Here is a 17,229-nt window from a genome sequence, read left to right on the forward strand (position 1 = left end):
ACATGCGCAGCTGGGCAATTGATCTACGTGGTTTGAGCTTTGGTTTTTTTTATGTTTTAACAGTGGTCCCTTTCTCTAAAGCTCACACTTTTCTCGACTCTGTCTCTACCACTGGCCCCCCTAAAGGGAACAAGGTCTAGAGTCGAACCTTTGTGGATGCGGGCCTGATCTCCCACCGCCAGTACTCCGGTCTATCTCAGATGACAGCATGGGGGTCGACCCGTTGTCCCCAATTGCGCCAGTGCGCTTGAGGGCGCTTCTACTTCCAATTGGACGTATCAAGCGATCCCGCTTTCTGAGCTTCGCAGCCAGGCTCCAAGCCGAAAATGTCGTACGGTTAGGGGACATTAGTCCCGATGCTCGACCAAATCGAAGTACGCAATCGCCATGCTCACATGGAAGAATATGACAAACGCCAAAACTATGTGGAACAAAAGCTGATCTTCTTCTAAGACATGTTCTCCCCGCTTGCATTTCCCACGGGGTTGATCCTATACGACCTCTCCTTCTCGGTTCCCCCAACGTCGCACCTCGAGTTATTTCCCTTTGAGATATACAGGGAACCCTTGGTCATCATTGCCATTGCAGACGGTACCGAGCTCTCCCAGAGTCCCGAATCGGCGAAGCAGCATCCCACTCCGGACGGACTTGATCAACTATTGGAAGAGCTCGAGGCAACAAAGGAGAGGAGCCCACGAGCACTAGTGAACCAGCTCCTGATCTTTGACTATGATGGATTGGAGAAACTCACAAATGGACCGGATAATGTACTCTGGGTGCCTCGTCCCGAGTCATCCAAAGCTACGACAATGAAAACGGTTCTGTGTGACATAACCTCGGTCTTGCTTTCGGAACTGGACGAGTTCGCGAAAACGATTCAGGCCATCCCAACGATTGATTCGCCTCGTACATCTTCATGGGGACCATCCCGTAATCCAGAGCTGCGCCCCCGACCTGTAGACCGATTACTACACCGAATGACCCTGCCTGCACAACTGCCACCAAACCTCCATGGTACACCAGATACCCCATTGTCTGATTCTGGCTCACAAACTCCCAACTCCGAAACTGCTACGACTTTCGACGAGATAACCCGATCAATTCACATCACTCGCACTCATTCTGGCAGCAAGAGCCCCTCGGTAGCGTCGCCCAAAGAGCATAGTCGCGAACGAATGTCGGTTAGCGGAGTTAGTGCGACTGACAGAACGAAAAATCGTATCAAGGGACGCGCTGGTGTCGTGATTGGTACACTTTTCCTGCAGGCAGGAAGATGGCACGATGCTTTGAAGGAATTGATCGAAGCTACCAACAATGCACGCGCAGGAAGCGATTATATTTGGCACGGTAAAGCATTGGAGTCTATTCTTCTTTGTCTTGTTATGCTTGGGTGGGCTGGTATGGATTTCCAGGTACGTACCTAGACATATCGAAATGGATGTCACCCAGGCCACTAATTATCACTTATAATCTAGATTCCCTCGGTTCTCTACCCTGTTGCCGACAAGTCTTCAAAGTCGCATCGGGATTCGACTTCTGCTCCCTCAGCTGGCAACCGCATTATCTCCCTTCAGAACCTTGCGAACCTTTTGCCCGATCTTTCAAATACCATTCTGAATCTCTATAATCGAGCCGCCAACATTACAGACGAACCTCTTCCACAACTAGTTTTCTCCGAAACCGTCATTCGGTTATCAAGACTCTTGGTATCAGCTCGAGTCCGTGATGGCGCGCTCGACGACAACGCCCTGAAACATATCGTCATGAACGAGCCTCTCGTTCCTATACTTCATCCAGAACTTCCACGTGGAACAGTATTGCTTCGCAAATCCGACCTTGCAAACTTCTTGTACCGAGCTCTACCGCTCGCTCCTAGTGCCGACTTGCCTGCTACTGATGTGGTCCCCATTATTGTGGGTGTGGTCTCTGTTCTCAATGCTCTTGATCTGCCTCGGAAGAAAGCGTTTATTATGCGTGAGCTTCTCACTGTGATGGTGCCTAGCCTCGTGCAGGCGCGAAAAATTGGCGCTGCGGAGGTGGGAATCCACCCAGCCGCGGGATTAGCGTCTCTTAGTGATACCGCCTTTGATGTAAATGCCCTTGATATTGGCCCAGGGAACATGGAAAAGAGCGTGCGGCTTCTTCTTGCTACCATTGGCGAGATATATGGCGTGCAGCCATCGGCGTTCTATGAGTGGGAGAAGAGACAGAGCCAATCATCCGCAATTGGTGGATCGGACGGATGTCTTGAATATGAATCAGTTGCTGGCATTGCAGAGCGATCTTTTCGACATGTGGTTCTTGATAGATATGGTGATCTCAATCTCAAGATTGATGTTCTCAAAGCATGCATTAACTGCTGTGAAGCCTTACCCGACTTTGAGGGTGTACTTCGTTTCACAGTCGAGCTTCTCCAGACCATTCGAGGGGATCTGATGATAGGAGAGACAAACCAAATGCCCCCATATCTCCCCCGAGAAGAGCAAGTCCGTCTCTTGAACAACATTAAACGCACTGTTGGCGCTGCAAACAGACTCGGTGCTTCTCATATGACAGCAGAGTATTGGGATGACTTTCTAGTACGTGACGTTCAACTACTAGCTCTCCCGGATCCCAGGAGGCCAGTACGACGGTTGAGGTCAGAGCTTCATGCTGTCACTGCTGGATCTGAAAAATCGAAAAAGGATCCGTTCTTATACAATCCTTTCGCGAAACCCAGTAGCAAAGCCCTAGAGATGCTCAGTGTGACAGATGAACCTGCTTCGTTCAGGGTAACCCTTCAAAATCCCTACGAATTTGAGGTTGAGATCGAGCACTTGCAGCTGGAGAGTACAGGTGTGGCTTTTGAGGCTGTGTCTGAAAACATCATTCTCCCTCCATTCTGTCTCCAAGATATTGTCGTTCTGGGTACCGCTCGCGAAGAAGGAGAGCTCACCATCACTGGTTGCATTGTTAAAGCGCGACATTGTCGAATGCGGAGGTTCCCCATATTCAAGAACTTCTGGAAGCCTGATCCCGAGGTCAAGTCTAAACGGACAGGGCTGTCTTCAAAGAAGCCCCTCTCGGAGCGACCGGTGTCTTGGGCTTCGGAAACCTCCAAAGATGGAAAAATATCAGTTAAAAAGGGGCCCGAGGCGGCAACATGTCAGGTTAAGGTAATCGGCAAACAGCCGTCACTTTTGATCGAATCAATGTCGCTCTCTCAATCAGCAATGATGGTTCTAGAAGGCGAAATCAAGTCATTTGATATCACCCTTCAGAACACCTCTTCATGCCCTGTCGACTTTGTTTTGTTCACTTTCCAAGATTCCACTACCCGCCAACTTCAATCGGCTCTTAAGAATAGAGATCTCCTGCCAGTGGAGATTTACGAATTGGAACTGAAATTAACGACCCAGCCTGCCCTGCGATGGCGCCGCGAGGGACCTAATTCGGAAGACTGCTCCATCTTGGCGGGCCAAAAGGCTACTTTCACGGTTGATGTACTGGGCAAGCCTGGTTTACAAGATACCACCGTTCAAATCGACTATTCGTATGTAGGGGCCAAACAAGCTGATCTTCCTGATATCTTTTACACCAGGCAGCTGTTTGTGCCCTTGACGGTGACGGTCAATGCAAGCGTGGAAGTTGCTCGCTGTGATATTTTACCCTTCAGTGGTGATTTCGCCTGGCGAAACCACCTCGACCCCCCTACTGACCCAAATCAACAACCGGATTCGCCGTTGTCTGCCAGCGATCATGACCCATTCTCTCAGGTTCTCGCTCGTCTTGGAAATGGAGCCTACGGTCCAGATCACTGCGTAGTCTTGCTTGATCTTCGAAATGCATGGCCCAGTCCTGTTTCTGTGGGGTTGCGAGTCGGCGAACACACAGCTTTGTCAAAGGATAATCACACGGGCCAGTATACCGTTGATGGACATCTTCAACCTGGTCAAACCTCCCGTTTTGTGCTCGTGCTTCCTCGAGTCTATCTAGACAACCCGCATGCCTCTATTCCCGTTGTCAACACAGGCACTCGACGCCAATTCGTGGTTAGCGTCAACAAGCTATCATTTGAAGCAGAGGCAGCCTCTCGCGAAGCTTTCTGGTTCCGAGAAGAACTTCTTAAGAGACTGTCTGGACACTGGAAGGAGGCCTCGACAGGCCGCGAGGGCACCATCGACCTGCGGAACATCCGCCTCAATGCCCGCATGGTGGAAGCCATGCGTCTTGAGGACGTCGCTATCACATTTTCCCTCTCTTCGTCCTGCACAGATTCCTCCAGCCCTGAATCCTCTTCAAAGATCACTCAGACCGGCCGCTCGCGTTTCCGAGCCGAAGCAGATGATCTGCTCACCCTATCAGTCAATATCCGTAATCGGTCCTCACGTCCCATTCATCCACTCCTCCGCCTTCAACCTAGCTTGCGCCACCAACCAAGCAATGTCGCTCTAGACCTCACCCGCCGTCTCGCTTGGACTGGAATGCTCCAACAATCCTTACCAATTCTTCCAAGTGGCCAGTCAACTGTGGCCTCTATCGGCGTGACAGTGCTCAGCCGTGGTGAGTATGAGTTTGGTGCTAGTGTCGAGGAGGCGCGCATCCTGTGGCCTTCTGATACTTTGGGCACGCGAGAGGATGACTCTAATGCTCATGATGATGTTGTCAAGGACACGTTTGGTGCGGATGTTGTGAGACGACGCCGCATCTGGCATGCAATGGAGACTTGTGTCATCCATGCCTCTTGATTTATCTCCCATCACCCAATGTGCCATACTGTGTCTCTATGATCATGCCCCCTTTTCTTTCCTCTTTTGTTTGTTTATTTTACGATATACATAGATTCCATTGCACGATTGATGTCTATGTCATGTCCCCCCTACCCTCGACCCCGCTGACCTGGTGGGCCATATAGCATGTGTTTTCAATTTTCTTAGTGGCACTTTACATTCTGTATAGAAGTAAAAGTGAGGTATATACTACTCTCCTCTGAATTCAATATTCATTACTTGATGAGAGCAATAGGCTCATGAACTTGAGTATACGAGTCTATGTTTGTAGGGAATCGTGCATTCGTGACTCAAATTATGCGTATGTACATATAGGCTGGCTATTGATTATAGTCCGCACTCAAAGTAATGTCGAGGGTCTTATTGTGGCTGTTGACCGAGCGTGAGACACACCGTTCTTTTCAAAGTCTCGCAAGAACGACATCAACCTCTGTCTTATGGAGGGGTTGCGGCGAAGAGACATATTTTCCCATTTGGAACTTGCGTATCCAAGACAAACCCCCAAATGATATGAGGCCACTTCTCAGATGATAGGCGAATAGCATAACCCGTGGGTAGGAGCGGACTGCCACAAAGCTGGGAGCGCATACATGCAGCAAGCCAAAAGCTTTGGGTGACCAGCCTGCGGAACCACTGCCATCTCGTTTAAGTTGGATAGACTAGAAGTTGAAGGTCGTCTCATTCGCCTCATCCCGCATTGCTGCCGGCATCATTGCCTTCAGTCTGCGTAGATGATCTTTCACCCGGCCCAGGTTGCGTTTCCCCCAATGGAAAACTCAGGTGCTTCCAATCCTCAATCTCCTCAATAATGCACTTTAATCTATCCCGAATACTTTCGACGGCGTAGGTACCGAGAATCAATCTCAAGGGAGGGTAAGAACAGTGCCCAAGTTCCCAGACAAGGTGGGCCGCTTTCACAGCAGAAGCAGGCTGCTTGTCACCAAGCCACATCAGCATGCGTCGCGCATGCGCTGCAGGCGAAGTAGACGTATTATACGGCTCACTGGGCGGCTTGACCAGAAAATGACCGTACAAAGGCAGCGGCGAGGAGAGGTTATGTTCAGTGGGGTTAGCAGCCATAAACGAGGGCGAGACCAGATCCCCGATATCATCGCGGCGCATGTGACCCGGCTCAACCAGCGTCCCCTTAATATTGAAACTATCCACCTCATACAACATACTCTCCATCAAGCCCTCAACCGCATACTTCGACGCGCAGTACGGACCCAGCCCCGGCACGCCGAGCGCGCCAGACGTCGAGCTGAAAATGAGATACCGGCCTGCCCGCCGCTCTCTGAAGTGCGGGAGCGATAGCTGAATCATGTTCAATGTTCCTGTAAAATTGGTCTCGAATTGATTGCGAATGTCGAACTCGTCTTGGTCTTCGCAGGCGCCGATTACGCCGTATCCGGAGCAGTTGGCGATTACGTCAATGCGGCCGAAGCGCGCGATGGTTTGGTCAATTACACATTTGACGGTTTCGCGCGCGCGGACGTCGCATAGGAGGCCGAGGCAGTTCTCGTGTTCGTCCTCGAGCTCTTTCATGGCTTCTGGGCTGTTTTCGTAGGTGCGGCCTACGGCTGAGACTAGGTCGTTGCGCGATAGGGCGATTTTCACGAGTGAACGGCCCATATGACCTGTGGCGCCGAAGATCTAGAAGTATCCAAAGCGAATTAGTATTTTATTCTAGTATTAATTTATTCACAGGTGTATTCTGTTCCAATATTGCGGGTTGGGCGCATGGAGTCAAAGTGGGGTTGGGGGGAAAGGTAAAATCACCTACCAGCCATACGAGCGGTTTGGGAGGGTTCTGGGGGCCTGGAGGGTCGGTCGTGGAGGGAAGATGTAATCGAGGTTCACGAGAGGCAGCTGGAGAAGACGCCCCTCCCTTTGGAGGGGAATACTGATCCATGGTGTATGTAGGGGAGGGATATGCAAGAAGCAAAAGTTGGAAAGGTCAAATCTCGTGTCTCCGCATTGTCCGGGGTGGACCCATATATAAGGTTGCAGCCTGAGTTCTGGGGACAGAAACGCTACAGACATTACCTTGATGGAACAACATTCGCTTCAATAGACCAATGAATACTCGGAAGCTATACCTTCTTACTGCTGCAGTGCAAAAAATTTATTGTTCAAAAGTTATAAGGAAATACATGTTTCGAGGTATAATGCTCTTTGCCAACAATACGTCCAGCGCCTATTATCTCACTTATCGCCCAACCTCTCGTCGTAGCCGTCCTGCAGCCGACGTGGGACTAGGCTCTGGCCAGCTGCTGACAGCATCGTCGACCTCTTCTAAGAAAGTTGTACTATTGTGAACCATGGTGCCACTTAGAACAACACGAATACCAGGAGAACTGGCATTGACCTGAGCAACCATTTTAGCCTCCTCGTACGTGGTGCCGCCAATCATAAAGATGATAATATCTTGAGGCTTGTCACGGGTGTGACCGCTGCCCTCCAGGAATGGATATTGCATTTCCTTCAAGCGGCCCTTAATCAAATTCTGGAGAGTCACCTCCAATCGAGGCGAGTGTTGAGTGTAGACATTTTCAACACCCTTTAGACCCTTGAACCGATCACGAGCTCCAGAGAAGAATGACGTGGATTCGAAAAGATCTGAAAATCCACCTGCCACTGGCGGCGCTTGTAGAGAGTGGTGGTAGGCAAGAAGTTTGGGAATAATGTTGACTTTGTTAGAGGGGACGTCGCCGGCCGTTACGAGCAGGTCAAGAAGGATAGGTAGGGAACTATTCGGTTGTTTCTCGTAGCGGAGTGCATAGAGAGCCACCAGACGGAGCTTACTCTCGGCGGGCACATTCTGCAACGAAATAATACGTTGCAAGGACTGGAATGAAAAACAGTCAGTTTAGCCAACAGCCTCTCGTAAGCTCATATGGTCCTGTCAGACATACCTTTAGATCATTGGAGTGATTATCACTGCAAGCTAAGCTTTGTTCCAACTCACTCACGTCCAGCAAGCTCTCTTCACCTACGCGACGACTTAACTCGCCGACCAGGGTGACATGTTTGCTCACATTGCCCGAGAGCTTGCGGAATTCCGGATAGTCCTCCACGAACCGCTTCATGTCGGTGATAGATTCAATATTCATGTTGTTCTGTGTTTTAGTCTGATACTGCTCCACATATTCCTTGATGTTCTGACCGAGGTCACCAAAATTCTGGTACATATTCTTCTTGAAGAACGGGTCCTGATCCTGAGCTAGCACGATTTCCTTGAGTTCCGGTCGGATATCTGGCACATCCTGCAGATCCACACGCCCATTCCTGATGCCCAGCTGTTCATGCACCATGGCTTGGTATGTCCATTGCGTGAGGAGCGGGGTGATGGGATCATCACGACGATCCAAGATGAGCAGGATTGGCGGTGTATCCGTCCGGCGGAAGTCGAACAATTGCTCCTCCTGCGTAAGGTGGTACCGAACTTCCGTGGCTAATTTGCGGGCCATCAAACTGTTCTTCTCATAACGGATCAATGGGTTCTTTTTCAAGGACAGCAAAAGTGCCAGCACTCCCTCCGTGCCTCTTTGCAGCGAATCCGGGTTCCATAGGTCCGGCGAATGGCTCCAGAGTCGGCTTAAGGGGAACCCCAGGTTCATGGAGCATAGGTCCGGGTTGACCACCAAAAAGTCGGCAAATTGCTCCTGCACGGACTGGACCACCTCGTGACTATCGGCCTCGGCAAGGCGCTCCAGCGATGACTTTCGGATGATGTTGCTTAGGTGGATGTAATATTCACCGTATTTGGGGTCTCGGAGCTCATCAACAAGGAGCTGAATGGAGCTTGGAGAGGGGCGCACAAAGACCAGACATCGCAGATGTCGCATCTTCTCGCGCGCAGCATTATCCAGGCGATCAATGAGGTAGACTTCGTGATTAAGGAGGGCTGATTGGGTGATGGCGGTCGAGACAATGGGAACCTATAGCCAAGGGGGTCAGTAATCATCAATCGAGGAAGCTAGTTTTGGTGAATTGTGCCCACTGTCTCACTATCGAGAAGCAGGATCTTCATCTTGGTGGATGAAGACCCTGAGGTGGACTCGCCAGCCGTCACCATCTTGGAGATGTAGCCCGAGACGGCTGCGACAACATCCATGGTGGGGAGAATGCGCCCGGACGCCGGGTGGGCAGCAAATAGAAAAAGAAGTATGTAAAGATCGGCGGATTTTATTATCTTTAAAGCTTGAAGAGAGTGGGATCACAACGGATGATTGTTGTTTCCGTGTTATCGTGGCGGAAGGTGGAGAAGTGAAGTTGTTGAATGTTGAGTGTTGTCCGTTCCAGTCCCACATGACATTTTCGGCGTTGATCTGTTAACCGTTTTTTTTTTCTTGTTTTCTTTTCCTTTTCTTTTCTTGTATTCTCCTTTTGCTTTTTTTTATCCCGCAGGAACGCTTCTGCTTGTAGATACGGCTTCACGTCTTCTACTTGAGTCGAGATCATGTTGTCCTATATAGACAGCGGTTTGTATCCATCCCCTTGACTTGGAGAGAGCTATAGAGCTTCCCCCCAGAACCTTAGACTAACTTGTCCCCGCAGTGTTCGAGATCCCTGCACAGCTTACAGGCGCATCGGTCGATGAGCGTACGTCATTTTCTTCAGCAACAGAAAACCATCTATAGCTTCTAACTTGAAATTACAGTCAAGCTGATCGGCTCATTCCTACTCTCCTACCCACTGGCTGCCCTGCTGAAACGGATCCCCGACGCCCAGCCCTGGAAAAAGAATGCCTTCATCGTCGGCGCTTCGCTCTTCTACATTATTGGACTTTTTGGCCTCTGGGATGGCTTGCGAACACTCCTCTACAGCGCGATCGGAACCTACGCCATCGCCTACTATGTAGATGGCTCGCTGATGCCCTGGATCGGCTTCATCTTCTTGATGGGTCACATGTCGATCAGCCACATCTACCGTCAAATCGCGGATGACTCTCAAATGGTTGACATCACGGGCGCGCAGATGGTGCTCGTGATGAAGCTTTCGTCTTTCTGCTGGAACATCCATGACGGCCGTCTGCCTCAGGAGGTGCTGTCCGACCCCCAGAAGTACTCCGCCATCACCGAATTCCCTAGCATGATGGACTACGCCGGTTATGTCCTCTTCTTCCCGTCGCTATTCGCCGGTCCCTCCTTTGAGTATGTGGACTACCGTCGCTGGCTCGATACCACCTTGTTTGATGTCCCACCAGGCACCGACCCATCCAAGGTGCCTGCCACCCGCAAGAAGCGCAAGATTCCTCGCAGCGGCACCCCGGCCTTCAAGAAGGCTGTGGTTGGACTACTCTGGATTGGCGCATTCGTGTACCTCGGCGGTATCTTCACCACCGACTTTGTGCTTTCCGATGCGTTCTTGCAGTACGGTTTCCCGCGTCGCATGCTCACTGTGTATCTGCTTGGCTTCACCTCCCGTCTGAAGTACTACGGTGTCTGGTCTTTGACCGAGGGCGCCTGTATCTTGTCCGGTCTTGGTTATAACGGATTCGACCCCAAGTCTGGCAAGGTGTTCTGGAACCGCTTGGAGAACGTCGATCCCTGGAGCCTGGAGACAGCGCAGAACTCACACGCCTACCTTGGTAGCTGGAACAAGAACACGAACCACTGGCTGCGCAACTATGTTTACCTGCGCGTTACTCCCAAGGGCAAGAAGCCTGGGTTCCGTGCTAGCATGGCAACCTTTGCTACTAGCGCTCTCTGGCACGGCTTCTACCCCGGCTACTACATGACATTCGTCCTCGGATCGTTCGTCCAGACTGTGGCAAAGAGTGTGTATCCCTTTTCTCTCTCCCCTCGTATACTTTGGCATCTTACTAACATTCTTCTCAGATTTCCGCCGCTACGTCCGTCCCTTTTTCCTGACTCCTGATGGCTCCAAGCCCATGCCCACCAAGCGTTACTACGACTTCTTCAGCTGGGCCGCTACGCAGCTTACCCTCGGTTTCGCCGTGATGCCCTTCATCATCCTCAGCTTCAATCAATCCATGGCCGTCTGGTCCCGTGTCTACTTCTACGGCATCGTCTGGGTCGTTTTGTCACTGGTTGTCTTTGCGTCCTTCTCCCCGGTCAAGGTCATGCTGGTTTCCAATCTGAAGCGCCGCAACCGGCCTCATGTTATGCGGTCTGTCAGCCAAGAAACTGTGCGCCCTCCGACGCTGGGTCTCCCCAATGATCCTGAGCGTGACTTTGATGAGGCCGTGCAGGAGGTCAAGATGGAGATTGAGTCTCGGCGTCGTCGGGGCAGTGTGGTCACCATGCCTACTGGGGAGGAGCTTAAGATTGCTGTTGAGCAAAAGATTGGACGTAAACTGTAAGGTGCATCGTGTTGGAGTGCATCTGCACAGATAGATAGAGTAAATTTTGGACAAGGAATTTTTGATTTCTGTGCATTCAAGACTGAGTTGTCATGTCTTTCTTGTCTTTAAGATTGTGGATTTACTTACATGTATTTCCGGGTTATACAAAAGTCGTTCCAGACATCTTGCTCAGTCAACTGTTGATTGGTCATTACAAGTCGCGTTTACTGATGAGTTTGAAATTTCAGCCGATAAAAATATCGAAAAAAAAATAATAACATAATCTTTCTAATACAAACACGAGAACAATTTCCAGGTGCAATGTGACAATCAAAGGTGCTAGGTACCATAAGATGGAGAAACATGAAATGCAAAGAATAAGCTTAAATGCAGGCAGCGGTTGCTGCAAATGAAACGTCTCAGGATATGAGGATTCAAGTAAAAAATACACAGACATCGAAGGGGGAATTATGTATGTGCGTCCGGGCGTTTCGTACAGTCGTGTTAAATAAATGTTCAGCGGAGAGAATTGATAAAATCAGGATGCAGTTGCAAAAATGTCTGAAACGGTCGAGTCAAGAAGTGACAGTAAAAGTAGGGGGAAAAACAAAGCAGGTCTGTGGGTTATCATTGGAGCAGTAAAGAAGTGAAGTCGAAACCGACGGGGGAATATGATTGAGCGCCTGTCTCCGAAATTGGATGAATGCGGGGGGAAATGTGTCAAATGCAAACATCGGATGAAAATAAAACATCAGATAAAGTAAATAGTGCAGGTCGTAAGAGCGTAGAAGATTGAAAGATCGATCGCGGAAGAGAGGTATGTGGGAAGGTATAGCAAATCTGAGGGACTTGACTTAGATTAGAAGCCAGTGGTTGCACCAATAGCAGCAAGTGTAATCTGAAATATTGTTAGCACTGGTGTATCAAACCCCTGGGAAACGTTATATCTTCACTTACCATGATAACGATGATCACAACACCAAAGGAAATCATCCACCGGTTGAGATTACGCCACCACCGCGCATTATTGTATCGTCGTTGTTGAAGAACCATCAACTGAGACTCGAGGGCCATTTCCACATCATCGTCGGACTCTATCATTTCCGATGCCATCTTGGGTTTGGGTGGCAAAGGAATAAAGGCGGCAATGATCCAGGCAAGGGGGAAGATAAATCCCACACAGAATGAGTAGACCTGAATGTTCCTGCGACCAAAGATGGGCTCGGTTGTCGAGTCGAATGAGGGAGTAGTCCATGCACTGGCAGAGTGCTGAACGGTACGTCGATCAGTAAAGAGATGCGGTGACCAACTGTGCCGTAATCGGTGACGATGTGTTCCAACTACATCACCATCCTCGGGCTCTGGGGAAGCGACCCAGTGGGCACGTGGGTCCCGTGGGTCACTGTCGATACGTCGTTGAGCGAAATGAACTCGTTCAGGTGAACGAGGTCGATCCGGAGAACGAGGGCGAGGGATGTTGAGAGGATGAGGTACGAGGTTGAAGACACTGGAGTTGCTGGTTCCTGGGCGACCTGTGGTCGGTCGGCTGGGTTCCATCATTGACAAGGTCGGGTGGATTCCGAGAGCATCGGCCCGGTAGTAGATCTTCGCCCAGGTAGGGAGGATGTGCATCAAAGTACTCGAGCCAGTACCCGGGCGCTTGAGGCTGCGTAGGCTGTTGCTTCGCAGGCTATTGCTTCGCAGGCTATTGCTTCGCAAACTGTTACTTCGCAAGCTGTTGCTGTGCTTGGAGCCAGAGGACAAGCTGTGCGGGAATCCATGGCGAGTGGGAAGATTGGTCAAGCTGTCCAAGTGCTCATCATCTTCTGCGTTGTTCACAAGCCAGACAGTAGATTTACTAGCTTTGGAATCAAGTGCCACAGAAGATGAAACAACGAGCTCCGATGCGGTGCTCGATGTCTCCTCCTCGGCTTGTTTTTCGGCAAATTCTTCTGCAGACCAGACTGATGATACTCGAGATAGGTGAGGATTCCAACGGCCTGATACCGGGCCCGGGGTAAAGTCACGTTCAGACGACTCGGAGGTCTCCGCTCGAGAGCTTGACGATGGGCCGCGAATCCTGGGATATTGAATAGGAACACCACTTTCCATAGCGGCTTGGATATCATTGACCATATCCGATACCGAGCGGAGGCTGCGCGAGGACGAAGTGGCAGACCGCGATCGGCTTTCTGAAAGTCGGCGCGAGATGGCTTGGAACGATGCAACTGATTGTGTAGGAGGACTTGAATGGAAGGACGACGAATTCGAAAGGCTTGGTCGCTCTGATGAGGCTACGAACGTCCACTGCGCTGCACCAGCGTGTCGCACCGCAGTTCCTCGTGAGTTCCATGATGATAATGAGTCCGCTCGATGTTCGGAATCGGAGTTCGAATTTGAGCCACGGCCTCGAGGCAGGAAGTTGACACTTGAGTTGTCCAAGGTGACAAAGTTGGGGCTAGATGGAGCTCCAATGGGCTGGAAATTGGGACTCGAATAACCCATGGTACTATCATCTGCTAGCTCAGACTTTGGGGACGTAGGAGGTTCAGATATAACCGCTTTAATTGTCGGAGTCGCGGTAGGTAGCACGATCAAGTCGTCGTCTGAGAATTCAGCTTCTGATTCATCCGAGTGAAAGTCTTCCGGCTTGGCTGATGCAAATTCCGGCAAAGATGACTTGCTGGACGTTGGATCTTCATCCCACATTTCAGGCGGCGAGTTGCCCGGGTCCACTGTTGATGTATCCCACTCGCCAATGGAGTGCTCTCGCATGCTGCTTCGCGTGTCATGACTGAATGTCGGTGACCAGGGTGCTGAGGATGGGCCTGCACTAGAATATCTAAGCCCGGTATCTGAAATGTACTCCTGTTGACCTTTGCCAGGAACGGGTAGTAAGATCTGTTCTGGTTTTGTTGGAAATGGGGTGGCCATATACATCTCATTCACATCTTCTTGAGTTCGAACCCTATGTATGGATCGAGTGGGTGATCTTTCGTTGGTATGAGCGGAGCTCCGCTCTTCCAAAGCCCTCCGCCTTCGAGGTGGAGGGGAGGTTGACTGGACGTGTGAAGGCATGTTGAAACAATTAAAGCATTATCCAAAAAGGATTATAAAATGTCGAAGATCAGACTATGGCGGTTGACTTCAAAGGCGCAAAGTCGAGTTGAAGCTGCACAATCGGAATCCGTAAAAAGCAATAAACAATGACGTTGAACCCGAAAAGACTGTTTGTTTTTTCCTGTTTCCCTAGATTGAATTGGGATGGTAAAGAATGTGTGGACAAGCTGATATCGAAAGTACCGGTTCTATCCGGATAAAAGAGTGTCGATTGGTAATAGCACCAAGTAAAAGAACGTAATGAGTGTCGTGATAATCAGCGGTGGAAAAGAAGGAAGTCGTTTCAGCACATTAAAAGAGCGTCAAGCATGAACAGGGTCATTAAGCAAGTTTCATAAAACAACGACAGGCGCACAACGACGGAAAAACACAACAACAGGAGTGACATGAGACATTGGGAAGATCAAGGGGGAGGAATTTTGTTGCCCAGCGGCGGTGAAGCGCCCACCAAAGGGACAGAAAAAAAGTCCCAAGTAGCAAATCACTCCCCTTACCCTATCATCGCTCACTATATTATGCACGAACTGCACGGTCCATCAGCCCATTCGACTATGAGGGAAGAAAAGAAAAAAAGAGGGTGCTCCTTGTTAACTTTACCCCTGCATTTGAAGACCGATACCAAGCAGTTTGCTTATTCTGCTTCCTGGGGTTCAACGTGTACTGCATCATTCTAGCCAAAAACTGGTTACGATTCCAGCGGGTCCAGCCCCAGTGGATCCGATGAGTTGTCCAAGTCCTAATCTTAGCGCTCTCCACGACCATTTTCTAATGAGGGGAAAATGTCCACCGAAATCCAGATTTTTCAATCTCATCATCTGGAAATGCAACCGTTAATTCGGGAGGATTTTGCCGACCTACTATTGGCGCTTGTAGAAATCGGAGAATTAACAGGCCCACGATCTCCTCGCATTGACTCAAGGAAATGAAGATGAGCTAGAGTCTTTACCTTATGTAGGGGTACATCCTGCAGCTGATGTATCACAATTGGGACTCGTGTTGCCCAGGTGGACGCTTGGTCCATGTGTTCTAGAGTGAAGGACCCCTGCTGTAGATGCCCTTTATTAATGATCGCATCCAGGATATAGCAATATATCGTAATGTGTATGGGGTTATATAGCAATGTATGCTCTAATATACTGTTTATTTACTTGATTATTTGACTGACGTTGCCTGGTTGTGTTCCATGGTTCAATAGCAAAAACAAAATACACACAATATTGGTAATTTAACCATTACGTACACCCCCATACACTTTAATACCGGACTCCCCCAACTCTTTCCCATTTCTTCGCACTTTCCCACTTTTTCTTCCCTTTATCTACGTACTAGTAGGTATTATTTCCCTTCTGTTCTGTCACGTTCTGTCATTCTGGACAACAAAGACCGGTCGAGACTTTGGAGAAAAATGCCAACTTTTTGCCCCAAAATATCTTCATCTTCCTTATCGAGTTTTGCCAATGGCTCCTGTCAGCGTCTTTGCAAGTCTTAAAAGTCTGTACACTAAGCATCAAGGTCAGTTCAATATGCATCCCTCGCTTCTTTTTCTCTCTTTTTTTGTAGCCTTTTCTTTTTGTCTTTCGTCATTTCCCCATTTTCGTTTTCTCCGCAAACTTTAGAACAGGTCAGCTAACCCCGATCTCCAGATGAGCCGTCCCTGTCGGTACTGACGGTCGCTCTGCTGTCGGTAAATGAAAACGCCTCATATATGAAAAAACCTAATCATGAGTAGACCATCTAACAGTTTTTACTAGGTCACCCTTACTTTGCTCTATGTGGTGCCTCTCTATCTGTCGCCGACCACCCGGCCATCTCCCAGCCTCAGCCGGGATGCCCCATCCGTCATTCGGGCCCGCATTCGCACCGTTTCTGCGGCTTGCATCTTGGCTTCGTTGGGCGTCCTTTGCCTGGCCGTTAACCAGGGCAACTGTTCCCTCGGCGCTGCGCTGACTTTCATGGGTTGGTGGCCGATCAGCGTCGCCGATGTTGCCCGCAGCCTGCTCCTAACTGCCATTTTGTTCCTTGGCCCGCTTTATGAGCGAGGGATCGTGGAGGGTGAATGGCGATCATGGTTCCGCTACAGTAAACTCTCTGAAAGCCTAGGAGGCTGGATTGGTTGGAGAAATTACATCGCCGTATGTTCTTTTTCCTTTTTACCTTTTTGGGAGCCTTTTCTATTCTTGTAATTCTAACGCTCCATATCAGGGTCCCGTCACCGAGGAAGTCATGTTTCGCTCGGCCCTCATCCCACTGCACTTGCTGGCTCAAGTCTCCCCGGGATACATTGTGTTCGTCTCACCGCTGTACTTTGGTATTGCGCACGTCCACCATTTCTATGAGTTCCGTCTTACTCACCCAGATACCCCGGCGCTGGCCGCTCTGCTGCGATCTCTTTTCCAGTTTGGCTTCACCACCGTCTTTGGTTGGTATGCCACTTTTGTCTATCTGCGTACCTCTTCTCTGCTCGCTGTCATCCTGATCCACAGCTTCTGTAACTGGTGCGGTCTGCCACGTCTCTGGGGTCGAGTGGAGACTGGGGAACCTGTTCGTCCACGATTCACCCGTGGCAAAGAGGATTCCGATGGTCACTCTGCCGTGGGTAATGGTCAGTTGAGCATCGGTTGGACAATTGCCTACTACCTGCTGCTGGTTGTGGGTGCTGTGGCTTTTGTGCAATGCCTCTGGCCTTTGACCAACTCCTACCACGCATTGGTCTCTTTCTCATCCTCGACGTCGACGAAATAATTATGAGCGTAAATGAACCCAGGTTACTCTTTGTTATTTGTATCCATACATGGTCCCATGTTGGCCATCATACAGGCGACATCAGTTTTTTTTTTCGAGTGGTTCTTGAACCTGGCTCATACATGTTTAAAGCGCCCAGGACATATTTTCTTTCTTGCGCGAGCCTACCACCCGGGCACTTCTTCCTGCACACTATTATCAGCAGATTAATGGACAAACTTTTACTTTCTCAACAGAAAAATTGATAGTTGGAATTAAATAAACAACAAGGCCATATCCTAAATTTAC

General features: G+C 49.8%; 6 protein-coding genes across 6 annotated transcripts; 3 read left to right on the forward strand and 3 right to left on the reverse strand.

Moving 5' to 3' along the window:
• Positions 1-455: 455 nt before the first annotated feature.
• N7466_009841 (TRAPPII-specific subunit TRS120) lies at positions 456-4,727 on the forward strand (the record flags this gene model as incomplete). The annotated part of the gene is made up of 2 exons (XM_057169230.1): positions 456-1,412; positions 1,476-4,727. The coding sequence occupies 2 exons, from the start codon at positions 456-458 to the stop codon at positions 4,725-4,727; spliced, it is 4,209 nt and encodes a 1,402-aa protein (XP_057017936.1).
• A 729-nt stretch (positions 4,728-5,456) lies between these two features.
• N7466_009842 (SDR family oxidoreductase) lies at positions 5,457-6,681 on the reverse strand (the record flags this gene model as incomplete). Its single annotated transcript, XM_057169231.1, has 2 exons — positions 5,457-6,422; positions 6,553-6,681. 2 exons carry the CDS (start codon positions 6,679-6,681, stop codon positions 5,457-5,459), a joined length of 1,095 nt encoding a protein of 364 aa, XP_057017937.1.
• Positions 6,682-6,978: 297 nt separating this feature from the next.
• On the reverse strand, positions 6,979-8,886 carry N7466_009843 (Sec1 family protein; the record flags this gene model as incomplete). Its single annotated transcript, XM_057169232.1, has 3 exons — positions 6,979-7,617; positions 7,685-8,710; positions 8,773-8,886. The coding sequence occupies 3 exons, from the start codon at positions 8,884-8,886 to the stop codon at positions 6,979-6,981; spliced, it is 1,779 nt and encodes a 592-aa protein (XP_057017938.1).
• Positions 8,887-9,231: 345 nt separating this feature from the next.
• N7466_009844 (lysophospholipid acyltransferase) lies at positions 9,232-11,097 on the forward strand (the record flags this gene model as incomplete). Its single annotated transcript, XM_057169233.1, has 4 exons — positions 9,232-9,253; positions 9,330-9,374; positions 9,433-10,551; positions 10,613-11,097. 4 exons carry the CDS (start codon positions 9,232-9,234, stop codon positions 11,095-11,097), a joined length of 1,671 nt encoding a protein of 556 aa, XP_057017939.1.
• Positions 11,098-11,938: 841 nt separating this feature from the next.
• Positions 11,939-14,157, reverse strand: N7466_009845 (putative serine-rich protein; the record flags this gene model as incomplete). The annotated part of the gene is made up of 2 exons (XM_057169234.1): positions 11,939-11,977; positions 12,037-14,157. 2 exons carry the CDS (start codon positions 14,155-14,157, stop codon positions 11,939-11,941), a joined length of 2,160 nt encoding a protein of 719 aa, XP_057017940.1.
• Positions 14,158-15,656: 1,499 nt separating this feature from the next.
• Positions 15,657-16,941, forward strand: N7466_009846 (CAAX prenyl protease RCE1; the record flags this gene model as incomplete). The annotated part of the gene is made up of 4 exons (XM_057169235.1): positions 15,657-15,711; positions 15,843-15,883; positions 15,951-16,331; positions 16,402-16,941. The coding sequence occupies 4 exons, from the start codon at positions 15,657-15,659 to the stop codon at positions 16,939-16,941; spliced, it is 1,017 nt and encodes a 338-aa protein (XP_057017941.1).
• Between the last annotated feature and the right edge of the window lie 288 nt (positions 16,942-17,229).

Source organism: Penicillium verhagenii (genome assembly GCF_028828195.1).
Source record: "Penicillium verhagenii strain IBT 33310 chromosome Unknown utg000009l_segment0_segment0, whole genome shotgun sequence".
Lineage (NCBI taxonomy): Eukaryota > Fungi > Ascomycota > Eurotiomycetes > Eurotiales > Aspergillaceae > Penicillium > Penicillium verhagenii.